Below are 26,807 nucleotides of genomic sequence, written 5' to 3'. Positions count from 1 at the left end.
CAAAGACTATTATTCAATGGAGGATTTATTAATAAAAGCTTAAAGATCTTCTAATCAGAAATGTGGGCTTTTATTTTGAAACCGGTCTGAAATAATGACTTTTTTTCAGAGAGGGAATACATTTTCTAGCAGGTTTCGGTCCAAATATAAACATTCCTACAACAAAAGTTGCTTTTATAATATAATAAAAATGACAAGTCATGGTTGAAATATTATTTTGAAAAGTTAATGTAATGTATGCGTTTGTTTAGTTTCTTTTATTAAGGGATGGTGACAGGAAGAAGGAGCTGTTGACCGTCACCATCAATTCTGCAGGATTTAGTAATCAGGTTACGTCTCTTGTGATTACAGCATAACATGATACCAGTGGCTGTAATCAGAGTACTTATGGTAATCCAATTACTGCCCTGGATGTGAATATGTATGAGAGTACGGTAGCGTCTCTGTGTGTGTGTGTGTGTGTGTGTGTGTGTGTGTGTGTGGGTGTGTGTGTGTGTGTGTGTGTGTGTTCAGGAGGAAAAAGGAACGGCCGCACAGCCTGTGACATGAATATGGAACGATGGCTGTGCTCTGTGGACCGAATCAAACGCACCCCTTTGTTTTCATTCTGGAGGCGACGGAGTGGAGAATGTGTTGGAGTGAAGGGAGTGAAGGGAGTTAAGGTGAGGGAAAGCCTCGAAAAGAAAAAAATAGTAAAACAATTTGGATGATTTTACTGACATTTTATACTGCTGAAATTTAGACTAATCAATAAATGGAGAGAACATGCAAACTCAACACAGAATGGAATCAAACGTCCAGCACCGGGATTTTGAACCCAGGACCTTTTTGCTGAGGCAGGCAGACCCGCTACGTTTCAATATTTGAAAATTAAAATAATCAGTTGGTGAATAAAAAAGATCCATATTTTCAGAACTATCGCACACGGCATATTCACCAGGAAAAATCTGCAAATAAGTCACATCCCTGTATGTTCTGCCTCTCTTCTTAAAAGATGTGCTATTGGCTGAAAAAGTGCTGATCAATAATATACTCAGACAACTGCTGTAATTTTGTATCGTTACCTTATATGTTTTTGGTTACTTGGTGTGTTTTTGTTGTTATTTCATATGTTTTTGGAGTGATTTCCTGTATTTTGTTGTTATTTTATATGTTTTTTGAGTCATTTTGTGTATTCATGTCTTTCTTTTTGTATTTTTAGAATTATCTTGTTGGTCTTTGTTATCATTTTGTGTAATTTATCATTTTGTCAATGTTTTTTTGTGTATTTTTTTTTTTTTTTTTTTAAATCATTTTGCGTAATTGTTATTTTTTTGTGGGTTTTTGGAGTCGTTTTGTGTACTTTAGTTTTTTTTTAAAATGTTTTTAGAGTCATTTTGTGTATTTTAGTTGTTTTTTTATGTTCTTAAAGTTATTTTGAGTATTTTAGTCTTTAATTTGTGTATTTATGATTGTTATATGTTTTTAAAGTCATCTATCTTGTGGGCTTTTGTTGTTGTTTAGTCAGTTTTGTGTGTTATTGTAATCATTTGGTGTCATTCTTTCAGTCATTTTGTGTATTTTTGTGTATTACGAGTCATTTATGGGTCTTGTGTGCTGTAGTTGGTGCTGAAAAAGTCCACATATACAGTAGGTCGTTGTGCTGTATAAGTTGAAGAAAATATGATACTCTGTTGTGTTTATTAGTTATGAAAATCAGTGTGTCTGAGAGAATAAACCAGAAAATAAAGAAAAGTCGAGCGTTTTCTGGCTTTTCTGTCCTCTTCATCAATCCGTCCTTAGTCTTTTTAGTGGTGTGTGTAGAAAACGCCGTATGTCCTGATGTCATGGTAACGCTTGTCCTCTGAGGTGATAAAGCGTCAGGTGTAATGAGGATTTAATCAGCGTTTGTGTACCTCAGCCGTCCTTTGTTGTTGTAATCTGCATATATTTTAAAATCAGTGCTTTGTACGACCTTAAGAGAAAAAGCAGCTCCAGGAGAACGAAGGGCGTTTTCTTTTAGTGACGCGTCTTTAGAAGCTCCACCCTAAACCACAGAAGTTCTAATTGACTGATCTGAGGGCCACATTAGCCACATTTAGAATAATGACCATTCTGAGCATTAATACAGGAAACAATAAAGGCTTTTAGCCTGTTTTCGTTGTCATTTTGTATATTTTTCTGCAATTTCTATGTATGCTTTGCTTATATTGTGTTTTGATTGTCATTTGGTGTGTTTATACAGACATTTTATGTGTTTTTGTTCTTGTTTTGTGTGATTGTTGGAGGCTTTTTGTGTACTTTTGTGTTTTTGGAGTTATTTCGTTGGTTTTCTTTGAGTTGCATTTTCTGTATTTGTTGTTGTTTTGTCTGTTTTAGAGTCGTTTCACGTGTTTCAGTTGTTGTTTTGATGTATTTTCCCATGATTCTTTGTACACCATTTTAATATTGTGTTTTTGTTGTCATTTGGTGTGTTTTTGGAGTCATTTCAGTGTATTTTGTTTTGTTTGTTTATGAACATAATTTGTATATTTATGCACCTGTTTTGTGTGAGTTTGGAGTTTTTTGTGTACTTTCGTGTGTTTTTGGAGTAATTTTATGTATTACTTCATTTTGTGTGTTTTCTTGTTCTTATGTGTGTTAATGAACTTAACGATAATTCACTTTTTGTGTACTTGTATGTGTTTTTGGAGTTAATTTGTTGGTTGTCATTGAGTTTTTGATCTGTTTTATGTTTAATTTTCTGCATTTTCATGGTTTTGAACATGATTAAAGGTTTCACAAACAATGTTTAGGGACCATATCACACGTTTCCATTGGACTTTTCCAGTTAAACTCCCTCTTTGTGAGTCGTGGAGCATCAGTGGGAATATTACACTGTGTCTTGATCATTTTCTGATCTCGCTGCAATCCCAGCGTCCTGCCCTTGGATCTCTGCTGCGTTCTCTACACTCATCCATCACAGACGCCTCAGCAGCTGTTCCTGAACACTTTCACTTTCCTTAAGTTTGAGGTTGGGTTAGAAACGATAGCCTGAGTCTGGCGCTTCCATTTAGCTCTCTGGAGATAAGGCTCACCTCAGCACCAAAATGGATCCCCGGCATTCAGAGGAGGGAGAGCAGCGCTGTGCAGAGCCTTAATGAAAGGGATCGCTCTCTACCTGCTGCTTCAACGGCTCCACTGACAGGACGGTAATAAGGATGGAGGCAATAACTGCAGCCCAGCAACAACAGGGGACCAACGTGTCCCAGATTAGCATCCAGTACTCAGGCTGACTGCTAGTGGTATAGGTACGAAAGTGTTTCACAATAAAAGCCCTTTTTTTTTTTTTTAACAACGTGTGATTTAAAGCACAAGCCAAGAGAACAACAGCATTAAAGAAGGTAAATAAATGGGACGCAGAGGTACAGTAAAACAAATAAAGCAGGAGATTTAGTGTGTGACTTTAGCTCCAATTTAGTGACACTAGTACAGTGCCCCTTGGAAGTATGTATTCATATAGTGGGAGGAGCTTAAGTAGAGTTGTCAATTATGGCCAAATGAGTGTGTTTGAAGGTTGGATGTACAAAAAGGTGTACATACTCTGTACTCTGTAGTGTTATAAAGGGGTTTATTTGTGGGTGCAAAGTAAAATAGCGTGTGCAATTTCCCTGGTTAAATTCTATGGGACATGTGCATGATACATGTGTTCGGTTTTTTTTTTATTCATTTTTACATATTTTTCGTTTGGTGTATTTTTCTGTAATGTATGTTTTTTGGAGTCGTTATGTGTATTTTTGTATCTTTCTGTTGTGTTTTAGTGCATTTTTTGAATAATTATAGTTTTTTGTTGCCATTGTAGTGTGACTCCAGAGACATTTTGTGTATTTTTGTATATTTTTTGGTGTAGTTTTGTGTATTTCTTGTATAAATATTGCCGTGTGGGACTCTCCATCTTCTCCGTGGGTTCTCTCACATGTGCATCAGCCGCGCACATGGACATACTCCGTCACAGGTTGTTGAAATGCGTGTGTCTCACGTCCAATGCGTGAGACTTGAATGAAAAAGAACCGGAGCCACAATTTTGCAACACCAAATAACTCCAAAATAATGGATGCACATCATGGGGCCATGTGCAAGCTGTTAAAATGTTTCAGATAGAACAGACACCGCAATATTGACCTTCTTTAGTGGGCTGGAGGAGGGTCTTCTTCTACTGAATATTAGAGGTTGTAAATGAACAAATTGGCACGCTAGCACCCCCTCACACTGAGGTCAAAAGCTGAATAGGTTTTATTTCTGGGTAAACTTAAAATAAACGTTTTGCAACACCAAATAAGTCCAAAATAATGCATGCACACACTCAACCTATGTACAAGCAGTCAAAAAAGTTTCAGGTCCAACTTCGCTCCAAAAATGAACTTCTTTGATTTATTAGAGAGATATAATGTGAAATATTAATCTAGTTCCACTAAAATGCAGTAAGAGAAAAAAGCTCAAACATGATCAAAAACTAAATCTAGAAAAAAAATGTCTTTGGGGTCGCCAGAAATTCTTGATACCAAACCGGGGTCACGAGCCAAAAAAAGGTTGGGAACCACTGCACTAAATACTGTTTCTTTCCACTTATTTACAAAAAGAGATTCTTTAAAATGTGTGTTATCACTCGCTCATTCTATCATTATACTTTAAATAGTTTTATAGTTTTACTTGGATCCAGAAAAAGACAAAGGGGGTACTGGAGCCAAAACAGTTTGAGAACCACTGAACTAGAGTATCTTCATATTTTAACCTTTTTTCATCACTTTTTCTTGCCATGTTTTTGCTCCTTTTAATGCATTTTTGCTACATTACTCCCATTTCTACCACTTCTCCATCACATTTCAATGCCTTTCCTGCACATTTTTTCCACTATCAAGACATTTTCGGCACTTGTAAACCCTTTCCATCACTTTTCCACCTATTTTTTTTATTTTTTTTTTTGAAAATTTAACCTCATTCACCATTTGTCATGCAAATTATTTGCCAGTTTAAACTAATTTTTCCTACTTTTTAAATTACATTACCCCATTTCTGCCACTTTTAAGCCAATATTGACACATTGAACCCATTTAACCACTTATTGTCCATTTTTAGTCACTGTAATTTGAAACTTTTAACCAACTTTTAACTCTCTGACATGGCGGTATTAAGTACGGAGTGTCCCAGATTAGCATACAGTCCTCAGGCAGGATGCTAGTGGAAGATACAAACGGTTTCAGAATAAAAGCCCCCCCTTTTTTTTTTAACTCAACGTGTGATCCAAAGCACAAGCTGAGTGAACAACAGTATTAATGAAGGTAAATATTCTGTAATGGGACGCAGAGGGACCGTAAATTTAGACGAGAGCAGGAGATTTAGCGTGTGACTTTAGCTCCAATTTAGAACAGATATCTTTAATCTTTAACATTTAACTATAATATCTTCACATTAATACAGCCATTAATCCTTCTGCAGGTGCCTGTGGATGATGCTTGAATCCACTCTGAAGCAACGTTTTATTCAGTTTCTCTGAGGGAATCCAAAGGTGTTCCCAGGTCAGGGCAAAGGTGTGGTCTATCCACTCCACTTTATCCTAGGCAGTGGCTCTCATTTACCAACCTTAAGTGAAAACGGGTGCAAATTTGAGTGCACAGTTGTCCGTACGACAGGACCAACGTGTGATTTATGAAACATTCGTATCTGATCAATCCCAGCGTACAAATGATCGGGTGTTGATAAATGAACTTAATCGTCATTGACATGTTACGCCCTTCTGTTTCAGAGTTCCCGCCCACTGAGGTCAAACAAGAAAATTGGCATCCTCACATCTGAGGTGGAGCAAAACAAAGATGTGCTTTTTGAACGTGTAAAAACTGGAACCTGTGTGGAAGAGGATCAGCTACTGAGCAGGTGAAGTCTGCCCCCCTGTGTGCTCTGCAAACAACTTCACAAAAGAGACCCTAGAGACACGCAGAAATACGACGTTTATATCGACCTCAGTCCACACGCTTTAGGCAATAAATATCACAATAAAGAAATTAAAGTTCAAAATGCTTAAAAATAGCCTTAAAAATGATGTCCCTCGTCTGTGTTTATTATGCCATCAGCCAATTTCACCAATAATTCATCACATTAACGATTACTGCAGCACATTAAAAGTTTAAGGAACCATTTACATTTTAAAGCATGACGTGCTTTTTGAAGGTGTGAAAACTGGAATTAAAGAAGAGCATTTAGAAAGAGGATCAGCTACCGATCAGGTGAAGTCTGCCCCCCTGTGTGCACTGAGAACAACGAATGAGGTCCTATTTCCTCCGTACAGCCCCCATGTGCTGTACGGAGGAAATAGGACCTCATTCTCCAAGACAGCATAGCAGCTCTGCGACCCAAGAGTGTGTGTGTGTGTGTGTGTGTGTGTGTGTGTGTGTGTGTGTGTGCACTGGGTGAACCTATACGCTCCTGCTCAGTAGCAGAGTTTATCAGCAGTAGGGTTATACAGTATTCCGTGAAAGGAAAACAGAAAAAGTGGCATCAGTAATAAGGTGAAAAAACTCAAAAGGACACATCAAAGCAATCAGTAGACGCCTCTGAGGAAGACTGAGATCAAAGTAAATTTCAAAGTTCAAAATTCCTGAAAAAAGTTGTCTGAATAAATGAAACCATAACATATTACAATAAAAACGGAAACATTATCAGCCACGACGTTGCCTTTTTACTCTTAGTAACATGATTGGTTTTGTTACTGTTGTCATCCAGCGACCAAAAACACAAACAGAATGCAGACATCAGTTTGATACGAGGCCTTCTATATGATGACACATTGAAACCCTGCAGGACTGCTGCCCTCTAGGACAGGGTTTAAAGATACACAATGATGCAGTTTTTCCCTTCTAGAAAATGTGCATAAAAACCTTCAAACTTCCACATTTGATGGACTTTTTGGATGCGATGTTTGAAAATGACTCAGGCCGTTTCACCTCCTCAGGCTTCCTCTGAACGCTCACAAACTGAACGCTGGAGCTGAAGAAGAGGCGACGGCTTTGACAAATCAAATGAGTTACGGTTCAGGTTTTACGGCTCTCCCCCACCCCCCCACCCCCACAGAGGCTGGATCATCACGCCTCAGACCTCGCTGGAGGACTTAGTGCTGGCGTCATGGTGAGGTGATGAGTTTATTTCACCCTGGACGTGAGTCGGCAGCCGGAGTCGGGCTGAGGAGCCAATTACAGAGCAAATTTCACACCTCTACGTCTCAAAGTCGCATCTGCTGGCGAGCGTGGAGCGACTCATCCACGTGTGTCACTTTCATCCCACACACCCCCCCCCACACACACACACTCTGGAAGGTTCTTCAGCATCTGTTCAAACTGAATCAGAGTCCTGAGACTGGAACGGGCGACACAGGAGCAGAATTAAAACATTTCTATAGTCATCGACTCTCCTGACGCAGGAGGAGAGTGCACACGGGGTTGCCATGGTAACCGCACCCTCCCTGCTTCAATGAATGAGTGAAAGGCAAAGGAGCAGGAGCCAAGGCATCGCCGGAGACTCAGGGCCTCGGGCGCTTGTTTGATCTGCTTCACCTTTGTCAACAAACAAACAAACAAACAAACAAACAAACAGATGACCTAATTTCCCCCAAAAATACTGCCACTCTTTCCAAACGAGGCTTCGTTCCCTTCAGTTTTACACATCGACATTTACAGACGGTGGGACCGACTTTTTATTATCCTGATAATGGCTGTCGCTTACCAGATGTGATCAACATCAACATCAACATCAACCAGTGCCAAACTAGAGAGAGGAGAACAACAACAGAAACAATGAGTTGATTCACAGCCTTAAAAACAATATTCAATGTCTTGATCAATTAGAAAAGCAAGAGATCTAACTGAGCATCAAAATAATAATTTCATAATAATTATGTATTTATTTGTTATTGTTATTGGTATTATCATTATTCTTATTTAATAAAGTTAATTTAAAATTTAATAATGTAATCATTATTTCTATTTATTATTATTATTATTATTATTATTATTCAATAAAGTTAATTCAAAATTGAATAATGCTATCATTATTTCTATTTATTATTATTATTATTATTATTATTATTATTATTATTATTATTATTATTTAATAAAGTTAATTTAAAATTGAATAATGTTATCATTATTTATTTATTTATTATTATTATTATTATTATTATTTAATAAAGTTAATTTAAAATTTTATTATTTATTTACTTATTATTATTATTATTATTCAATAAAGTTGAACTGAATCATTATCAATATAATTATTTTTTCTATTATTTAATCAAGTTTTTTATTTAATCATCATTATCTTTATTTTATTATTATGTTTTTTTTTTTAAATATAAAACTTGTATTTTGTTTAAATTACAGTAATTTGGTTATTTAAAAAAGGCAGTTTTCTGTATTGTTGTTTTTTTTGGATCATAAACTCAGTAAAATATGTCGACGGTTCCAATATTGTGACTGTTCTTTAATTTCAATATAATTTGTATTATCTCAGCTATAAACCTCTCAATATTTAAAAGTCATAAAAGTTGTGTTGTGGCTTGTTATTTAAAGATGATGTCACTGTGTCAGAGCAATATTTATACTTTTTGAGTTTCCCGAGGTCGGGGCGTCCGTGTACGGTGTTAGAAACACAATCAGCTGCACTGACACTTAGATCTTTGCACTGATTTGTTTGAAACTGCCAGAAAATTGCAGAGATTTAGAAAAATGTCAAGCTCTCGCCAATATTGTGAAGTTTCATTGAATTTTGTGTTTATTTCTCTAATCGTAAAATGACAATTTTCAGTTGAAACTGTATGGAAGCATCTCCAGCGCTGACTAAAGTCGACGAGCAGTGATTATTAAAAAATGAAGAAATAAGTAGAAAAATGAAAGCTACCAGTGATGGATGTGAAGTAATATCTCACAGCAATAGAAATGTAATCCTGGAGCTGTAATGTGTCATCTGAAGAAAGGATGGAGCTGCACAGTTTTTCATTTTAGTTGTTGTTTTTGTGTTTGTTATGTACATTTGTGTGTTTCAGTTATTGTTTTGTGTATTTTATTGTCAGTTTCTTGGTTTTGGTTTTTGTAGTTGTTTTCTGTACTTTTCTGTCATTTTGTGGGTTTTTTCTGTTATTATCTTGTATAGTTATGTTGCCTTCTTCTGTTTTTTTAAACTTTGTGTGTTTTTATTGTAGATTTTTGCACTTTTATGTAATTTTTAATGTTTTTTTATGTAATTTTGTGTGCTTTTTGTGTGCTTTTTATGTATTTTATTGTCAGTTTCTTGGTTTTTAATTTTGTTTGTGTGTTTTTGTTGTTATTTTGTGTACTTTTATGTCATTTTGAGTGTTTCTGTTATTGTCTTGTGTATTTATGTTGTCCTTTTCTGTTTTTTTTTTAATTTTGTTTGTGTGTTTTTGTTGTCTTTTGAGTATTTTTAAGTCATTTTGTGGGGGTTTTTTTTCTGTGATGTTGTGTGCTTTTTGTGTTTTTTATTGTCAGTTTCTAGGTTTTTAATTTTGTTTGGGTGTTTTTGTTGTTGTTTTGTGTATTTCCAAAGTCCTTTTGAAATCTAGGGGTATGCTGACACAAAAAAGGCTCAGATGTCCACACCAAAAATGTTCAAACCTGTATTTTCATTGATTAGGAACCATCACAATGTTACCAATAGATAGGAAAGAAATGAAATGATAGGTATTTGTTTTAGTGTATTTTACAGCTGATTTCAGACCCGTTATTAAAAGAGATGCTAACAGAAAGCTAACACGAGAGGAAGGTTAAGTTTTATCAGGCTATTTATTTCAGGCTCAGAAATTGTGATGATTGTAATTTAACGTTAGTAATTGAAAACGTAATTACTTGTAATTTAATTGTGATTGGAGAATATGCTGTTCACCGTAATTGTAATTCGATTGTAATTGAAAACTTAACTGTAACTGAAAACTGTATTTGACCCCAACCCTGGTTAGTACCAATGCTGGAGTTTTAGCTGTAGCGGTAACAGCGAGTGCACGTATGAAACTAGGCCTATCGTCTGCTAATCCTCACAGATTAGACGCCAGGGATGGAAGAGGGAAACACCTGAACAAGCCGCACCAATCTGACGCCGTGGAGCCCACAAAAATGAGCTCAGGGATGATTTAACACCAAATTCCAAATGAAACAGTGATTTAAAATAACTCGTGAAAGATTTAGAAATACAAGTGTGTGTGTGTGTGTGTGTGTGTGTGTGTATCGTGTTTTGAATCAATAATGAATGTGCGCAGGGACGTTTCTGTTGCAGCGCAACAAGATGAAGGTCAACAGGATTACCAGACTCATTTCCCAAATCCACTGCACCTATGATGTACTGCACACGTTTGTTCCTCTGCTCTACTCTCCGCTCGCTAATCTATCAGCAGCTCGCACTGCACAGTGTTACAAACATACACCATACAGGGCGAGATGAGAGAGCGATGGAGACAGTATAGGGAAGACGACAAAACACAATCTTTAACCAAACCAAATAATGACTGGCCTTAAGGATTGCTGCATACACTGACTGTTAAAGCTGCAGTATGTACGTTTTTTTTGCCGCAATTTGGTAAAAAATTAATGCTAACCTTGGAGCATGAGAGTGTAACAAAATATTTAACTGGTGATATAATATGAAATGCGATACAGGGCTTACTACATACTTGTAAGTTGACGAAGCATCCACAAGCAAGAGGGTCAAATGTCATTGTGTTGCTGTGGTCCATTAAAACATTTTTTAATTGATTTTATTTTTTGAACCTTCGAATTTCGTATTGCGTTTTTTTTTATATCGTGAAATTTTGTGCCACAAAATTTTGTTACATTCCCATTGTAGCATATTGTAATTCAAAGTGTTCTGGGAGGACTCTGGACCACTGCTCCTTCTCTTGGTTCTGTATTTCAACTTTAGAAATCAAGGAGAGTGACATAATTCTACATACTGCAGCTTTAAGTTGTGCAGAAAGGTCAATGCGCAACAATTGGATGCGTCGCGAAGAGACAGAAATGTTTAATCTCACTACGAATATTCACATCCTGTAATAAAAAGTGAAAGTGACCAAACCCTCACCTACAAGTTGTGGTAAAATATCACACATTTCCTTGATATTTTTCCACGTTAAATGTTGATTGTCTAGAAAGCATAGCACATGGACGGAAAAAATAAATAAAAGTAATCTTAGTCCATATGTTCGCTTCTGGTCATCTGAAGCATATAAACAATCATTTATAACTCTATTAAGCATGTTTGGCATGATTTGGGGAAGATTAGCAGCCAATAATGACTCATTAGGGATTAAGATACAGATACTGAACAGAAATAGAATTGGGGAAAATTCAAAATGAAACACTGGAGCTAAATTAGGTAAATAGGCTCCATGAATGTATTACAGCCCCCTACAGGTCTTATAAAAGGTTGGTTACTGATTAGACAGCATTAAACACATCTTAAGAAACAAAGTATCATTGAAAGTCCCCGCCCACTTCACCAATGCAGCAGTTATTCCTCAGTTTTCATGGTTTGTGCTGAGTTTAGCAGACAGAGTCCACTGATACACACACAAACAAACACAATGCTAACATTTCTCAATAACAGTGATCTCGCTCAGCGACTGACTATCAGCACCTCAAAGCCTCCCTGATCTAATCTCAGCCTGCAGTCACAGCTCGTCGGTGCTACACTTCATGCAGATCATTACAGACTCACGGCCGCAGTCAACACTCGCTTTCAAGGATTCAAAGTTCCACAAGCGACCGATTACAGCCGAGTTCCCACGGACAATTGATCACCGCCGTGACGAGACTGAGGCATAAACAAGGCGCGAGGGAATCATCCAGTAGGGCTTAGAAATGGAGGAAAACACAGATGGAAGAGAACAAGGGAGAACATTACCACAAAGCGACTTGGGAGCTACTTCGGGTTCAGTGGAATGCCATTGATTATTAAATATCATTAAATATATCAAAAATATAACTTTGGATCGAACCATCAACCTCTCTAAAAGAAGACGTCCCCTCTACCACCTGGGCCTGGGTCAACCATATCTTACAAAGTTGGGTTATCGTACCTAGACATCGTCAGCAATGCTTTTCCCTTGTGGCAAAAGAAAAATGAAGTGAAAGAGAAAAACCAATCAGAACAAACATCACCCGACCAGAGGGTAAACTTCATGTAGGGCTGAATTATTGTGAAAGGCAGCTAAATGAGCCAATGAGCCAAATACCGGCCTTGGCCATTGGGCGATGCCAACACGATATCAGCATGAATTACACACACTTTTCTGACTTTTATTTTGTAGTGTTGAATGTTCAAAAATGCTTGATCAAGTGCTGTTACTCAAACAGAAAACAACAGTCAACAACAGAAAAAAAACTGACCCATTCATTATCGACCAATGGGTTACAGACATTTAAACCTTTAACAGTAGAATATTCTACAATGGAATAAAATAAAGACCCAGAACAATCACCTCAAAAAATCCAATAAAAACAAAATATTTCAAAGTGCAAAACAACACTTCATGTTCACTTCAGTTATTTTCAGACCGTCAGTACAAGGTGGGAACAACTGAGGGACGGAAATAACAACTTCATATTTTCTATTGCTCTTGCATGTATTGGAGATTTTAGATGAAGGCTGATATAATCCGATACTCTTTTAACAACATCGTATAGAGACGCTCGTACATAGCAATAGACATTCTCCAATGTGGCTCAAGATCACTTGACTCCGGGTAACGTCGTCACAATAGACGACGCAGTGGAACTATCAGAAGTTTTTTACAAAATAAAAGCCATATTTCTAAAATTTTGACAAATCATAATAGCGTTTTGCCAGTGAAGGCTGTTTTGGGCAGGATCCTTGTGACTCCCCTGAAATCTCATCCCGTGAGACTTGGCTGCAGGAAGATGGACGCTCAAAAGCTCTCTATAAAACTCTGCTTTCCTTTGTTGCTCTCTGTCTAAAGTGGCAGTAATAATAAGTCTAATGCTAAGAAAGTCTTGGTCTCCTCTTCTATTCTATTCACACGTAACAGAAGTGGAGAGAAGTGGTCATGTGACCAGGTAGGTCATGTCCTGTGATGTGTAATTGTCCTTTTGCGACACATTCCAGCATCGAAACATCTGAAAAACCTTGTCATGACAGCATAACAACTTTTAGTGTTATTTGAGTGTTTTTTTCAAAACTCAGGTGTTTCCATTACCAGATTTTTATTGTGCAATTTAAATTTCACACATTTCCAAGTGTGATGGAAATTCAGCTAGAGATACGAGAATCTTTATTACAGACTTAACTTTTCAGATTTAGTTTGTTTGATGAGCCTAAAGTTGTTAACACAGGCAGAAAATCGTGATTCTGGAGTCACTTTGGCGACTTTTTCAGTGCAGATATAGATCAATGTGGCAGATGGGCAGCTGCACTCATTAAATCCATAATTAATCATAAATGAATGAAGCCTCAGCATTAAATCCCTTTAAAGCAGTGAGAGGAGAGTTCTTGTCTCTCGGATATTTACAACAACAGGTGTTTTTTTGACGATAATGCTGTTAGGCTAGCTCACTGCTTATTCTGACTCCCACTGAAGGACGAGTGAAGAGAACGAGAGGCTGAGGAGAGTTTAACAGAATGAAAAAGCTGAGGAAGGATTGGTTTGCAGTAATTGAAAAGACGCAGAGCTCTTCAACGCTTCACATCGTGACATTTAAAGCTTTACATCTGCTTCGTCTTCACAACAACACTCTTGGCAACGGCTCTGCCAATTCAACCCTGGCAACCAGCAACAACGAAGGCCAGCGAGGCGAGAGACAAAAAAGGGTAACTCACAGGGAACCGTGCGCAGGTACAGGTTGTCCCGGATGATCTGCTGCAGCTCGTGGTCCACCGAGCCTTTCTGGAAGCGCAGGTTGAGGTAGTGCCGCAGGTCCTTGTCTATCACTCCCCCTGTTGGGACAAAAAGGGTCGTTAAGCACATGTCAAAGCCAATCACCATCCAGCTTGTCAATGGGACCTTAGAAACACACAGATCACAATGACCAGATTGGAAATGTGCACAGAGGAAGATCCAAAAGACCCAGAATCTCTGAAAAAAACCCAAAACAAACATCCAACGCTAACGAAGGCACTCGGCCCTACTTAGGACTGGGCAATTCAAGATTCAAGCGATATATAGATTTATATTTTGGCGATATAGAAAATTTCAATATTGCTAGTCAATATATATTTATTTTATAGCTTATTTTGTATTAACATATTTGTTTTAGGAGTCTCACAACAGCATGAAAAGCACAGCTAGTTGGATTTCTGAGTGCGTCCTAAACCAGACCTTCCCCTAAACAAGCCACACTACAGAACTCACTCACACGTGCTGTCCCTTACAGGAGAAAAAGTCAAAAGTGTAGAGTAGAGAAACTTTATTGATCCCAAAGGGGGGAAATTTACTGTTGTTATAGCTCAGAAAAGAACTGAAGGCGACACACAGAGAAAACCCTAAAGACACCAGAAAAATAGTAGTAAAATGAAAGAGATAAAATGACAATACAATAATAGAGGCTACATATAAATATAAATAGAAAAATAATATAGGATGAAAATATATATCTATATTCTTTATACTTTTTACAAGAGTGTATATATAATACACTTTACTTGAAGTTTTATCCATAATAAGGCTGATATTAAGCTGTCATTAAGTGTTGTTCGCTATGTTGGCATTTTTTTGGATTAGGTGGAGGGATATAGTGGGTTTAGGTAGGGTTAAGGGGAGGGGTTAGGGTAAGGAGCGACACCTTATTCATGCTAATGACAGGTGTCATGTCATAATAATGACAGCGTAATGTCAGCCTTTATGTACAAAACTTCAAGTTAAGTGTTAGCAAATATATGTGTAGCACATATTGTGCAGCTATTGGTTAATAAATGGTCTAATGTGGCATTTTACATCTGCAAATTTAATCCAGAATTGTCTTTCTGGTAAAAGTTTTGAGTTAAAAATATCATTTATCACCATTTTGTGTTTTGGTTCATATTGCCCAGCCCAACTCGGCCCACGCTCCGATTCAGCATCAGTCGGACCAGGCCGAGGATTGGTTAAGGTGTTTATTGGGACGTTGGCCCATAATCTTCTGCATGTGAATCACCCATAGACTCCCTAAGGGGCTGTTTCACTTCCTTCCTCTCCCTCACCTGGGTCAAGTCCTTCCCTCTTCTCCTCCCTTTCCCTCTCCAGGAATTCTCCTCCTGGGAATAGACTTCCACTTATGACTGGTAAATCTCGCTGGCTCCGCAGAACGGAACGATGGAGATGACACAGAAGATGGAAGAAGCATTTACCAAATACTCCAATAGCTACGAACATGAAATGATGGTGTTAAAACAAAGTACTGTAGATGACAAAAAATTACCAACAAATGACTTTAATCAAGGACCTCATCGAGCCCCTTAAGAGGCAGGTTATGCAGCATTTAACCCTTTCCTTCTCTCCTACTGAACCACGTCCAGAGGCGTGATGTGATGTGATTGGTTGCAATAATCACAAATATGAAATAAAAGGACGTAGCGTTGGCAAAAGGAATTACCGTAGAAAATGGCCAACATTGATTTTAATCAAGGACCTCATCAAGGCCCTCAGAGGTAGTTCATACAGCATTTAACCCTTAATTTCTTAGGCCGACACTTTTGTCAACAATGCTTTTCCTTCCCAACAAAAGAGAAATGAAGTCAAAGAGAAACACCAATCAGAGCAACAATCGCCCAACCAATGGGTAAACTTCATGTAGGGGCGGAATTATTGTGAAAGGGCGTTAAATGAGCGAATCACCGACACATTACCAATAGAAAAAACTGACCCATTCATTCCCTCACCTGGGTCAAGTCCTTCCCCTTACCCTCCAGGAATCCTCCTCCTGGGAATAGACTTCCACTTATATGGCTAGTAAATATCGTTGGATCAGCAGGGCGGAGCCATGGAGATGACACAGGAGATGGAAGAAAGGGAAAATTCCTCGGGGAGTGAAAGGCCGACAAACACCTCAAACATCCACCAAATACTCCAATAGTCACAAATATGAAATGAAAGGACGTAGCGTTTGTTAAAAGGAATTACCGTAGAAAATGACCAACATTGATTTTAATCAAGGACCTCATCTAATTTTGTTGTCCAAGACTTTTCGTCAACAATGCTTTTCCCTTCTGGCAGAAGATAAAGGAAGTCAAAGAGAAACACCAATCAGAACAACCAATGGGTAAACTTGATGTAGGGTCATTGTGAAAGGGCAATAAATGAGCGAAACACAGACATAATACCAATATTGCGGCCTTGCCTAATGGCTGATACGTTATCAGCACGAATCACACACACCTTTGTGATTTATTTTGTATTGTTGAATGTTAAACACTGTTCGATCAAGTCAGTCAGAAACAGTAAGTTCTAGAAAAAATTGACCCATTAATTCCCTCACCTGGGTCAAGACCTCCCCCACCCCATCCTTATTCAGGAATCCTCCTCCTGGGAATAGACTTCCACTTATGACTAGTAAATCTCGCTGGCTCAGCAGGACGGAGCCATGGAGATGACAGAAGATGGAAGAAAGGGAAAATTCCTCGGGGAGTGAAAGGCCGACAAGCACCTCAAACATCCACCAAATGCTCCAATACTTACGAATATGAAATGATGTTGTCAAAACAAAGTACTGTAGATGACGAAAATGACCAAAAGATGACTTTAATTAAGGACCTCATCAAGCCCATTAAGAGGCAGTTCATGCAGCATTTAACCCTTTCCTTCTCTCCTCCTGAACCACGTCCAGGCGCGATGTGATGTGATTGGTTGCATGTTTGTCTACTCCAAACATCTCGCCACACGCTCGTATGGAGAGTTAACGCCTGAAGCACCTGCTTTGGTAGTTTTCATTCATTCTAGGAAGGTTTCTCACACTCACACACACACACACACACACACACATTATTCCCTCAGAGAATCAAAGAGCGTGTCATTAAAACCCAGCTCCCCACAGCTCCCCAGTGAGGATTTGGAGATGCACAACCAGTTGGTTTCCCATTAGCATGAGAAAAGATGCCGAGCCAATGAATGTGCATACTGAAAAGGTGAGCACACTCCAATCTCTCACGCACACACACACATGCACGCGTGCACAAACAAACGCAGTAAATGCCACCTCCTGCGCAGACGTGTAGTCCGTGCAGTGTCACGCTCCTCTTTTCCACAGGTTTTGTGATGCAAATATTTCTCCTCGTCTCGCTGCTGCTGCTGGAAAGATCTCCTCACATCATGACTGGATCCATCCTCACCCTCGTCCTCTTGTCCACTGCTGTCCCTTGGCTCCTCAACTCTAATTGTCCAAAAAAAGCCACAGCCAGGAGGACTGAATGATCACAGCATCACCTCTTCTGTTCTCTGCAGAAAGCGGCACCACAAGCGGCTGAAGCAGAGCCAGCGCGCGCCTGTGTGTGTGTGTGTGTGTGAGACAGACAGTGAGGGGATGGGGAGAAGAAGTGTGTGTTGATGCCAGTGAGGTAGAGCGCTCCACTGGTCCCCTCTTCTCTTCTCTCCACTCCTTCCAGTGCAACAACGCCCCCTATCTGCAGGACAGGGAACTCATTGTGATTTATTGTGGATTCACATCCATCTTCACACGGCGCTTATGTCGTCTGTACGGCCGTGACCTCCTTAGACTCTCAGCTGATCATATTGACTGCTGATTGGCCACCAGTTTCTTTACTCGGCGATGAAATTTTGCACAAACAATCACTCCTCCACACACCCTTTCCTTTCCTTTCTTTCAATTTGATCGTATTTAAAAGCATACATTTGTTCCTGAGCAAGTCAAAAACTATGAGTAACCACATGTAACACTAAGGCCTTATCCACACGTAGCTGGGTATTTTTTATAAACGTACTGTATATACACACTCCTCCATTTAAAAAAAAAAAAAAGTTACCTCACAGCACCTCCCAAACCACACCGGCCCCACGGAGCATGGCGGCACCCCAAACACCCCAGGCACAGCGAGGCACCAGCCACACCCCTCAGCAGCCCAGGGGGCGACCCCTACCGCACGCTGGCGCCGAGTGGCCTGCCCCGCCACAACTGGGAGCAACCGCGCAGCAGAGAAACTAGCGCCCGCACCAGGACCAGCACAGGCCCGCACCGCCCCAACGATACATCACCACCCACAGGGAGATGAACCCGGCCCCCCCGATGAGAAAGGACGCCATCAACCACCCAAGCAGGGCCACCCCGCCAGCCAGGCATACCAAAGCACCCCCGACCGGGCACCGCTACCCCACACCAACGCCACCAGCACAGTCTCTGTGACGTTTGGAAACGTAAAACTCTGGTTATCTACTGTATCTCCACACTCAAACGCAAAACCGGAGTTTTCCCAGATCTTCACTTTGGTCAGAGTTTTCCACAAGCCCAGATTTTTAACTCATTCACTGCCATTGATGTAAATATACATCATTTCAAATCCAAACGCTCGCTGCCAATGACGTATATGTACGTCAATTGTGTTTTTCAACGGGGGTTGCTAGGAGACAGTGTGACAGAGCTCTTCCATGAATATCAGCCTTGTACTATGATTTAGTGACAAACTGATGCCATGTAGGTGGCAGCAGCGCACCTTTAGATGAGAGATTAGCCATGATTATTACTTTCGCTTAGGAGAGGCAGAAAATGGCGGTACGAGGGAAGATTGTGAAGTTCACAGCAGCTCACACTCGACCAGAGCATGTGTGAACCTAAGTCCACTATTGAGAGTGTCACGATCGTGAGAGAAAATGATCAAAAAACCAGGGAAAGCGGTGAGACTCGACATGTCTGGGAGGAGGAGGAGGAAGTTGCGTGTGAGAGACTGACGGGGGGAGAGACTTGGAGGAACGCCAAAATACAGTCAGAAAACCATTCAATTCTGACCCAAATAGTAAAATATTAATAATTTTGCCATCAAAAGCCATGTCTCAGTGTTGTTTTTGTAGTTTCATAGGAAGAAACCAATGCTAAGGTGTCCCTAAAGCAAAAAAAATACAAATTAGTTTCAAAGTCACTGACAGGATTTTTCAGAAAAAGCCTTTTTTTTGCTCAAAAACTGGCATTTTGTGTCAAACTACCTCTATTCAACTGCTGATTACGGAAGAACGAAATGAGCTAGAAACACATTTTCTTATGAAAGTAGAGAGTCTATTCTTTCAAAATGAGGTTTCAGATTTTACATTGTCATAGCACAAAATAGACTGTGGGTCTTCAAAAATCAGTGAAAATGCTCTAAAATGGCTGAGAGTGAGGAGGGCAGCTAGGCAGTGAATGAGTTATTGACCTTAACCTGTGTTTTTGTGTGGATGACAGGCCAAACCATAGAAAAATATACTGGTTTTAGCAGATACCCAGCAACATGTGGACAGGGCCTTAGTCACAAACAGCAGAAAATGGTTTTAAATAACAATACATGTTATTACAATCACACACACACACACACACCTGTAACTATTCAATGCTTTCTGTCTGCATAAGGGCAGTTTATAATGTTTTATAATGTAATGGTAATTTACTTGAACTGTGAGTCAGTTTGGAATCAGTTCCTCCAGAATTTGTATGCTTGATCTGCTCCAGGCTTTGTGTTCACACTGGCCAAACTAGGCAGACTATAAGGCTCTGATCGTCTGTAATCGCCAAAAACAGACAGAAAAAAACAAAACAAAACTGGAATTGAAAAATGTATCAGACACGTTTTTTCTCCCTGTCTATTTAAAATCAGATCCCAACATGACACGAAAATGCCTCACATGCTTGTTTTGGGACAACATCACACATTTACACCAGAAAACAGGTGATAGAGTGTTATGGTGATGACAATTATGTCCAATTCTGCCCAATAATAATAATGTTTAAAATCTTGCACTATGCGTTATGGTTTGTCTACCGTAACACATACTGAGTAGAGCTTCATCTGAAGTGTGTTTACATTAATTATAACTTCATTGAAATGTGAAAAGGCTCTGCTACAAAGACAGGTTTAGCTGATGGTGTATTTGTTGTGCTGGAGTCATACTTTTTAGTTTTTGTTTCGAGTGTATTACATATTTTTGGTGTTTTTGGAGTTATTTTGTGTAACTCGTAATTTTGTGTATTTTTTGGATCCATACTTTTAATTGTTGTTTTATGTGATTTTAAACAATTTTTGTGTGTTTTTTGTTGTCGTTGTGTGTATGTTTTGTGTTTTTGGACTCGATATGTGAAATTAGTTGTCATTTAGTGTATTTTTCTTGTTTTTTTGTGCATTTTTGTTATTGTTTTGTGTGTTTATGGTGTCATTGTGTGTATGTTTTGTGTTTTTGGACTCAGTATGTGAAATTCGCTGTCATTTAGTGTATTTTTCTTGTCGTTTTGTGCATTTTTGTTATTGTTCCGTGTGTTTTTGGTGTCATTTTGTGTCATTTTTGGTCTTTTTGTGTTGTTGTTTGGCTGTTTCTGTGTTTTTAGACTCATTTTGCAATTATTTTATAGTTTCCATTGTGTGTATTTTTGTGCATTTCCTTTCGAGGGCCACACACAACCATTGCCACTGTATACGAGTATAGGGAGGCAAGCTGAACAGTAATTACAACAAAGCCTGACCTAATATTTGGGCGAGTATCCTAAAATAGAGGCTGTGTGCGCCCATGCAACAACGCACGAGGGTCCAATGGCTGCATCGACGCTGCTGATGGAAAATATGATGGAAATGGTGGAGGAAGCTGGAGGAGGTCAAGGAGACAGAGGAGGAGAGGCAGCTATTGTGCTTCTTTAGCAACTATTCCAGCTTCCGGGAAGAAAAGACTCTGAACTGTCAATCAAACCCTTTTGTTTAAAACAGGAGCCAAAAAAACAGAGAAATGACAGAAAAGACTGGCATGAATTTGAAAAGAATCCCAGTAAGTTGGGAGGGTGTTTACTGGAAGCGTGTTTGGAGCATCCTACTGTTTCCCAAACAGATGGAGATAGAAAATATGAAAGAATTGAATTCCCCTGATTAACTCAGCAGGTGTGAGGAAGAATTCCTCAGGGAGAGAAAAGAGAGTGGGAGCAGGAGAGCAGCTGCTTCCTGTAGGAGATGGTGGTGCTCAGCACACCAAACCATTAACACCAGTCCCACTCACAGTGAGAGGCACAGGAGGGACATGGTGCACTGCATTAGACATGGCAACAAATCTTCTGCGGCGCAGAAAATAAATACAGAAAATGATAAAAAAAAATTAAAAAAACACCAAAAAACTAATAATACAAAATGACTGCAAAGACACAATAAATGACAACAGAAACAAAATAATTCTAAAGACACACAAAAACACAAAACAACAAAATCATAGAAAAACCCATGTTAACAAATTGACTCCAAAAACATACAAAACGACAGAAAAAAACACGCAAAATGACACAAAACAAGAAAACACAAAATAATAACTACATTTTTTTGAATGCACAAAATGACTCTAAAAGCACAAAAAACAAAACAAAAAAAAAAAAACTGTTGAACAAAATGAATGAAAAAAACAAAAAATGCCTAAAAACACACAAACTACACAACATACAATTACAAAAAATTACTAAAAACATGCAAAACGACATAAAACAACAAAAATATACAAAATAACAATAAATAACTCAACTTAAGTTTGAAAAAATACAGAGTGACTCTGAAAAACAATTACAAAACTCTAAAGACACAAAACATGCAAAAAAAATGGCAGGAAAACATACAAAATTCCATATAAACACACAAAAAGTCTTTGTTTTTTCCTGTTTTAATGTTCACAGGTTAAAAAAGCAGGCTTTTAATCACAGGGTCACTGGCTGGAATCCAACCATCACTGTGGGATATTGATCAAGTCCCTTATCAACTCTAACTGATCTTGCTGTACGTTGCTTTGGATAAAAGTGTCTGATAAATGAAATTGTAATTTGTCATTTTGTGGCCCTGCTGTGATAAAAGCTGCTCGTCTCTGTATTATATAATGGAGATGACGGTATGCATTAATATCTAATTATCCACTTACGTTGACAGATCATATATGTGACTATGTTTGCTACTAACTGAGCAGGCAGTTGCCCACATCTGATTAATTTCTTAATAAAAACAGCTTTGAAATGGTTCCTGTGATGCTTCTGCTCCTGTGTTTCACCTGAGAACAGGACAGCGACTGTCCTGAAATAAAAGAGGTCCTTGATGTCCCATCAATGGATGGATTGATGATCCCAGACGCGTTACTTCCATTTAAACTCATAAAGTGTGACATCCGCTAAAATTGGAGCGGGAAAAAAGTTGGCTGAACTTCCACTGAACCTGGTTTAGCATAAAAAGCCTGTGATTCCAGGAGGTGCTGCTCTACCTCCTGAGCTAAATATTTGCATGCATGAACGTTAGCGGGCACTAGGCGTGATTAGCATGCTAGCTCGGACGCTGTCGTGTTGATGAGCGACGCTGAGTGAGAATGACGCTGATTGTTAATTCAGCTCTTTACCTGCTCATGGTGGTTAGAATGTACCACCACACTTCAATCTGTCATATTTATACAGATACAGTATGTTTGAACAGGTGGGTTTTGGGATGTGATTTGAAGATGGTCAGAGTGTCAATGTTTCGGATGACAGGTGGGAGGGAGTTCCAGAGGTGGGGGGCAGAGCGGCTGAAGGCTCTGGACCCCATGGTGATCATGCAGACAGGAGAGATGAGAAGGCTGAGAGAGGAAGACGATCTGATTGGGTGTGTTTATGTGGAGGAGTTCAGTGAGATACGGAGGAGCGAGATCATGGAGGGCCTTGAAGGTTAGGAGGAGAGTTTTGTAGTGATTGGGAGCCAGTGGAGTTGTTGGAGAACAGGTGTGATGTGGTGGATGAAAGGTGTTGCTGCAGCATTCTGAACCAGTTGTAGTTTGTTTTTTTACTTGTCTGCACATGCTGTCAAAGGTCAACACTACAAGAAGTGCAATCATTATGAGACAGCAATGCATGTTTTGTTATTGCAATACAATAAAAAAATAAATGTATATATTTTATTGCTTAATTGTGACCATCACCAGCCCTCCCTAAGGAAGGGTAAGACATCTTGTGTTATAGAGAGGATATAAAAAGGGAGAGCAGTGTTACACTTAGATGGATGGGGGGGAGCAGGGTGTGAGATGTGAAATTGTAGTAGAACATATTGTGCTTATTATGTTGTGTAATCAGTGTGAAGCTTAGCTATAATGTTTAAAATGACTCCATAAACACAGAAAACCACAACAATTATACACAGAAGACAACATAAACAAAGCAATAATATTAAAAATGACTCCAATACACAAAATATTATAATAAAAAAGTAAGTAAAAATAAGTAAAAATACACAACATGACTGAAGAAAATAAACTAAATGACATTTAAAACACACTAAACTAAAAACACAGAAAACCACGACAATACATAAAAAGAGAATAGTCAAAATGACTACAAAAACATAACATTACAGAATAATACACAACATAACTCCAAAAACACACAAAATAAAGGAAAAATACACAAAATGACTATAAAAACACAGAAAATGACAGAATATAACACAAAAAGATGAAATAATACACAAAATGACTCCAAAAACACACAAAATTAAGGAATAATACACAAAATGACTATAAAAACACACAAAATGACACAATATAACACAAAAAGATGAAATAATACACAAAATGACTCCAAAAACACACAAAATTACAGAATAATGCACAACACGAATCAATAAATCACAAAAGCATAAAATGATTCTAAAAAATGTTTCAATCTCTCTCTTCTGGAAGGAGGTTTCGGTCCATCAGGACCAGAACCTCCAGACACAAAAACAGCTTCTTTCCCTCTGCCACCATCCACATGAACACACCCCAAGTCACCCACTGAACCCCCCCACCCGATCACCACCTCCATGATGACATCATCTGCTGCACTGTATATATATATATATATATATATATATATTTATATGTATCCTATTTATCCTTTATTCTCTATCTATCCTTTATTTGTCCCTCATCCTTTATATTTATCATTATCATTATTATTATTATTATTGTTGCTGGGTTGTTCTTTGTTTTTTTTATTTTATTTTTGTTGTTGTTTGTTTTGTGCACCAACTACCAAGACAAATTCCTTGTACTGTCCTTAAAACTGTACATGACCATTAAAAACATTTCTGATTTCTAAAAACAAGCTTTTGATAGAGCTTACATTGACTACAGACTGTTTAAATAGAGGCAGAAGGTTCACAGCTTCACTCTCTATCCACCAATAAAAGCAACATTAGTTCCTTCCTGACTGAGTGTTGATTAGCTGCTAACATTTAGTTCTTTTCAGGAAGTGATGATAGCGTTCACGTCTACAGATTCACCCAATAGTGTGATTTGATTGGTCAGTATTGATGTAGTGGATGTGTTCATGTTGTCTCCTGTTCTAATGTTGGAGGCTTTAGTCACTAGTCATTCATTGGCTCAGATGAGTGTGGTGGTGGTGGTGGTGGTGGTGGAGGCAGATTGATGGGATTGCAGTTGAATCACACTCTGCACATCCCAACATGGTCTCCATGGTAGTGTGGGGTGGAGGAGATGAATGATGAGATGATGAGAACTCACCAGGCGGCTCTGACTCTGTGGGAGCAAACACTGCCTGAGATGATGTCTATGTAAATGTTGCTTTAGCAAGTGTAATGAGGTGCGCTCGTGTGTGTGTGTGTGTGTGTGTGAGCGGATCAACGCTTCCTTCAGTTAGGTTTTAACAAACTGTGACAGTGGGCGGCTCAGAGGAGGAAGTATGTGTGCTGCAGATGTAGTTTTTAAAGAAGGCGGCGTGGGGATGCTAGCAGCTAGCAGTTTGATTTGTCACAAACACGCTGAGAAGGATGCACACGTGCACACTAGTGCATGACCTCACTGAGTTCAGTGATCTCTGGGCCAGGCCACATGCAAAGATGGTCCCACGTTTATACACTGGTGTCACATGATACTGTGGTCACATCACGTTAGCCTTGTTAGCATGGCTAAAACAGGGATTCAAATGTTGTTAAAAGTGGGTTCAATAAGACTTTTGTAAGATAACACACATTAGAAATCTTCTAAATCTTTTTATCAGCATCAAAAGAAAACAATGAGTTGACACAGTCATTCTTCCATACAAGCAGCCCCCAACGCCCCCCCCCCCCCAATAAACCTTGACTCCACTCCGTTACTTTTTGTGGTAACGGAGTGGAAAGGACAACATGAGGTTTGGCCACAGCAATCACACACTGAGGTACAACTCACCGGTTCCTGTTGTAATCCCTAATATCCTTCATTGCCTTTTTAAAAAATGACATAAAAAAGTTGTTCTCGGGTTTCCATGGATACGGTTGATGATAACGGAGTGAAAAGGAAAAGAAAAACTGCTGAAAATCATCAAAAGAACCTGCATTACAAAAAAACTAGCAAAACTAGGACACTTAATTACAGAAATGTTGCACTAAAATAGTGTCAATTTTAACTGATTTTCTTTCAGAGACATAAAATAAAAATTGTATTTTTTCACTTAATCTTTTTTTCTTGTTATGTCATAGATTATTGTAGATTGATTTCTGACCAATATATTGCTGTATCGTGAGATCATCGCTACAGTGAGCTTTGTATCGCGTATCGTATCGTGAGGTACCCAGAGGTTCTCACCCCTACTTGATATTTCAGTGGGTAAAAAAGTTCCTGAAAATAATTAGTTAAAAAGTATCGAGCCAGTACATATTTTTCCCCAAATGTGCCCCTAATAACAATGTCACCCTTATAAGAGCAACATTATAGTGGTTTAACAGTGAAAACACCAATAAAGACAAATACTGACTGCATAATACTTTAGGTTTTTACATGTAATAAAGTTGAAATAGGTTTAAAACAATACTTGAAATGAAAGGAGAAAAGCTGATTCAGGTCAGCCCTACTATGACTCAGCAACAACAGCCGTGCAACCAGTCATCCATCTCAAATTCTCCCATGTCATTCCTCAAAGGAAAAATCCCTGTTTGAGACGCTGCTCCCCATAACTCCCAGTCACGGTCCAGTTCCCGCACTGGTCGGATAAAGACGGCACTGTTGTTGCTCAGAGGATTTCTTACGTTTTTCAGCAAAAAATCACATCTTCTACTTCATCTCTAGGCTTCTGCGACGTCCTGTCTGAGGTTGATTGTGACATTTGAAAGCATCCACGCTGGCATTTGTTTTAATTTCTTTAATGCAATTTGACAGTTTTGTCAGCTGCCCTTTACCGAGAGGATCAGGACGTCAGCGGAGGCTTTCAGAGCCTGAGTGCAGACAATTACCTGGAAAGCCCTTCAATAGCAGAGAACCAGCGCCTGAACGGGCCTGTCGCAGTCATCTGGCTTTCCCAATAATGAAAGCACAGGCTGTCCGATTGATCCGCTGCACGGGAGGCAGTCCAACCTGCAGGGAAGGTGCATGCAGCGTGCACATTGGCCACGGGAAGAAAAGAAAAAAAGAGGATTCCCACAAACAGTGTGTTTTTCCACCCTGGATCTATAGCTCTCATTTACCGTCAAGGACTCCCTTTATTGCTTGTATTTGTTCTGGCAGGAGAGAGCTTTTTGAGCACTTAAGATAAATGCTTTTTCGTCTCCTGGAGGAGAGAAGATATCTCAGTTCGAGGCTCCTTCACATCTTCAACGCGCCCTTTGAATCTTATCGACGTCCCCAATCGTTCTGGAGGCTGCGCAAGAGAAACTAAGCT

General features: G+C 39.0%; 1 protein-coding gene across 1 annotated transcript in view; it reads right to left on the bottom strand.

Moving 5' to 3' along the window:
• Positions 1–13,581: 13,581 nt before the first annotated feature.
• Positions 13,582–26,807, bottom strand: part of LOC114465285 (membrane-associated guanylate kinase, WW and PDZ domain-containing protein 2-like) — a 61,427-nt gene continuing 48,201 nt past the window's right edge. The window contains exons 2-3 of the mRNA XM_028450194.1: positions 13,849–13,965; positions 13,582–13,631 (exon numbers count right to left, since the gene is read on the bottom strand). Coding sequence (XP_028305995.1) covers positions 13,582–13,631; positions 13,849–13,965 — 167 coding nt within the window. The remainder of the gene's footprint in view (positions 13,632–13,848; positions 13,966–26,807) is intronic.

This window comes from Gouania willdenowi, chromosome 6 (assembly GCF_900634775.1).
Source record: "Gouania willdenowi chromosome 6, fGouWil2.1, whole genome shotgun sequence".
In the NCBI taxonomy this organism is placed as follows: domain Eukaryota; kingdom Metazoa; phylum Chordata; class Actinopteri; order Blenniiformes; family Gobiesocidae; genus Gouania; species Gouania willdenowi.
This window is presented reverse-complemented; position numbering and strand designations above follow the sequence as displayed.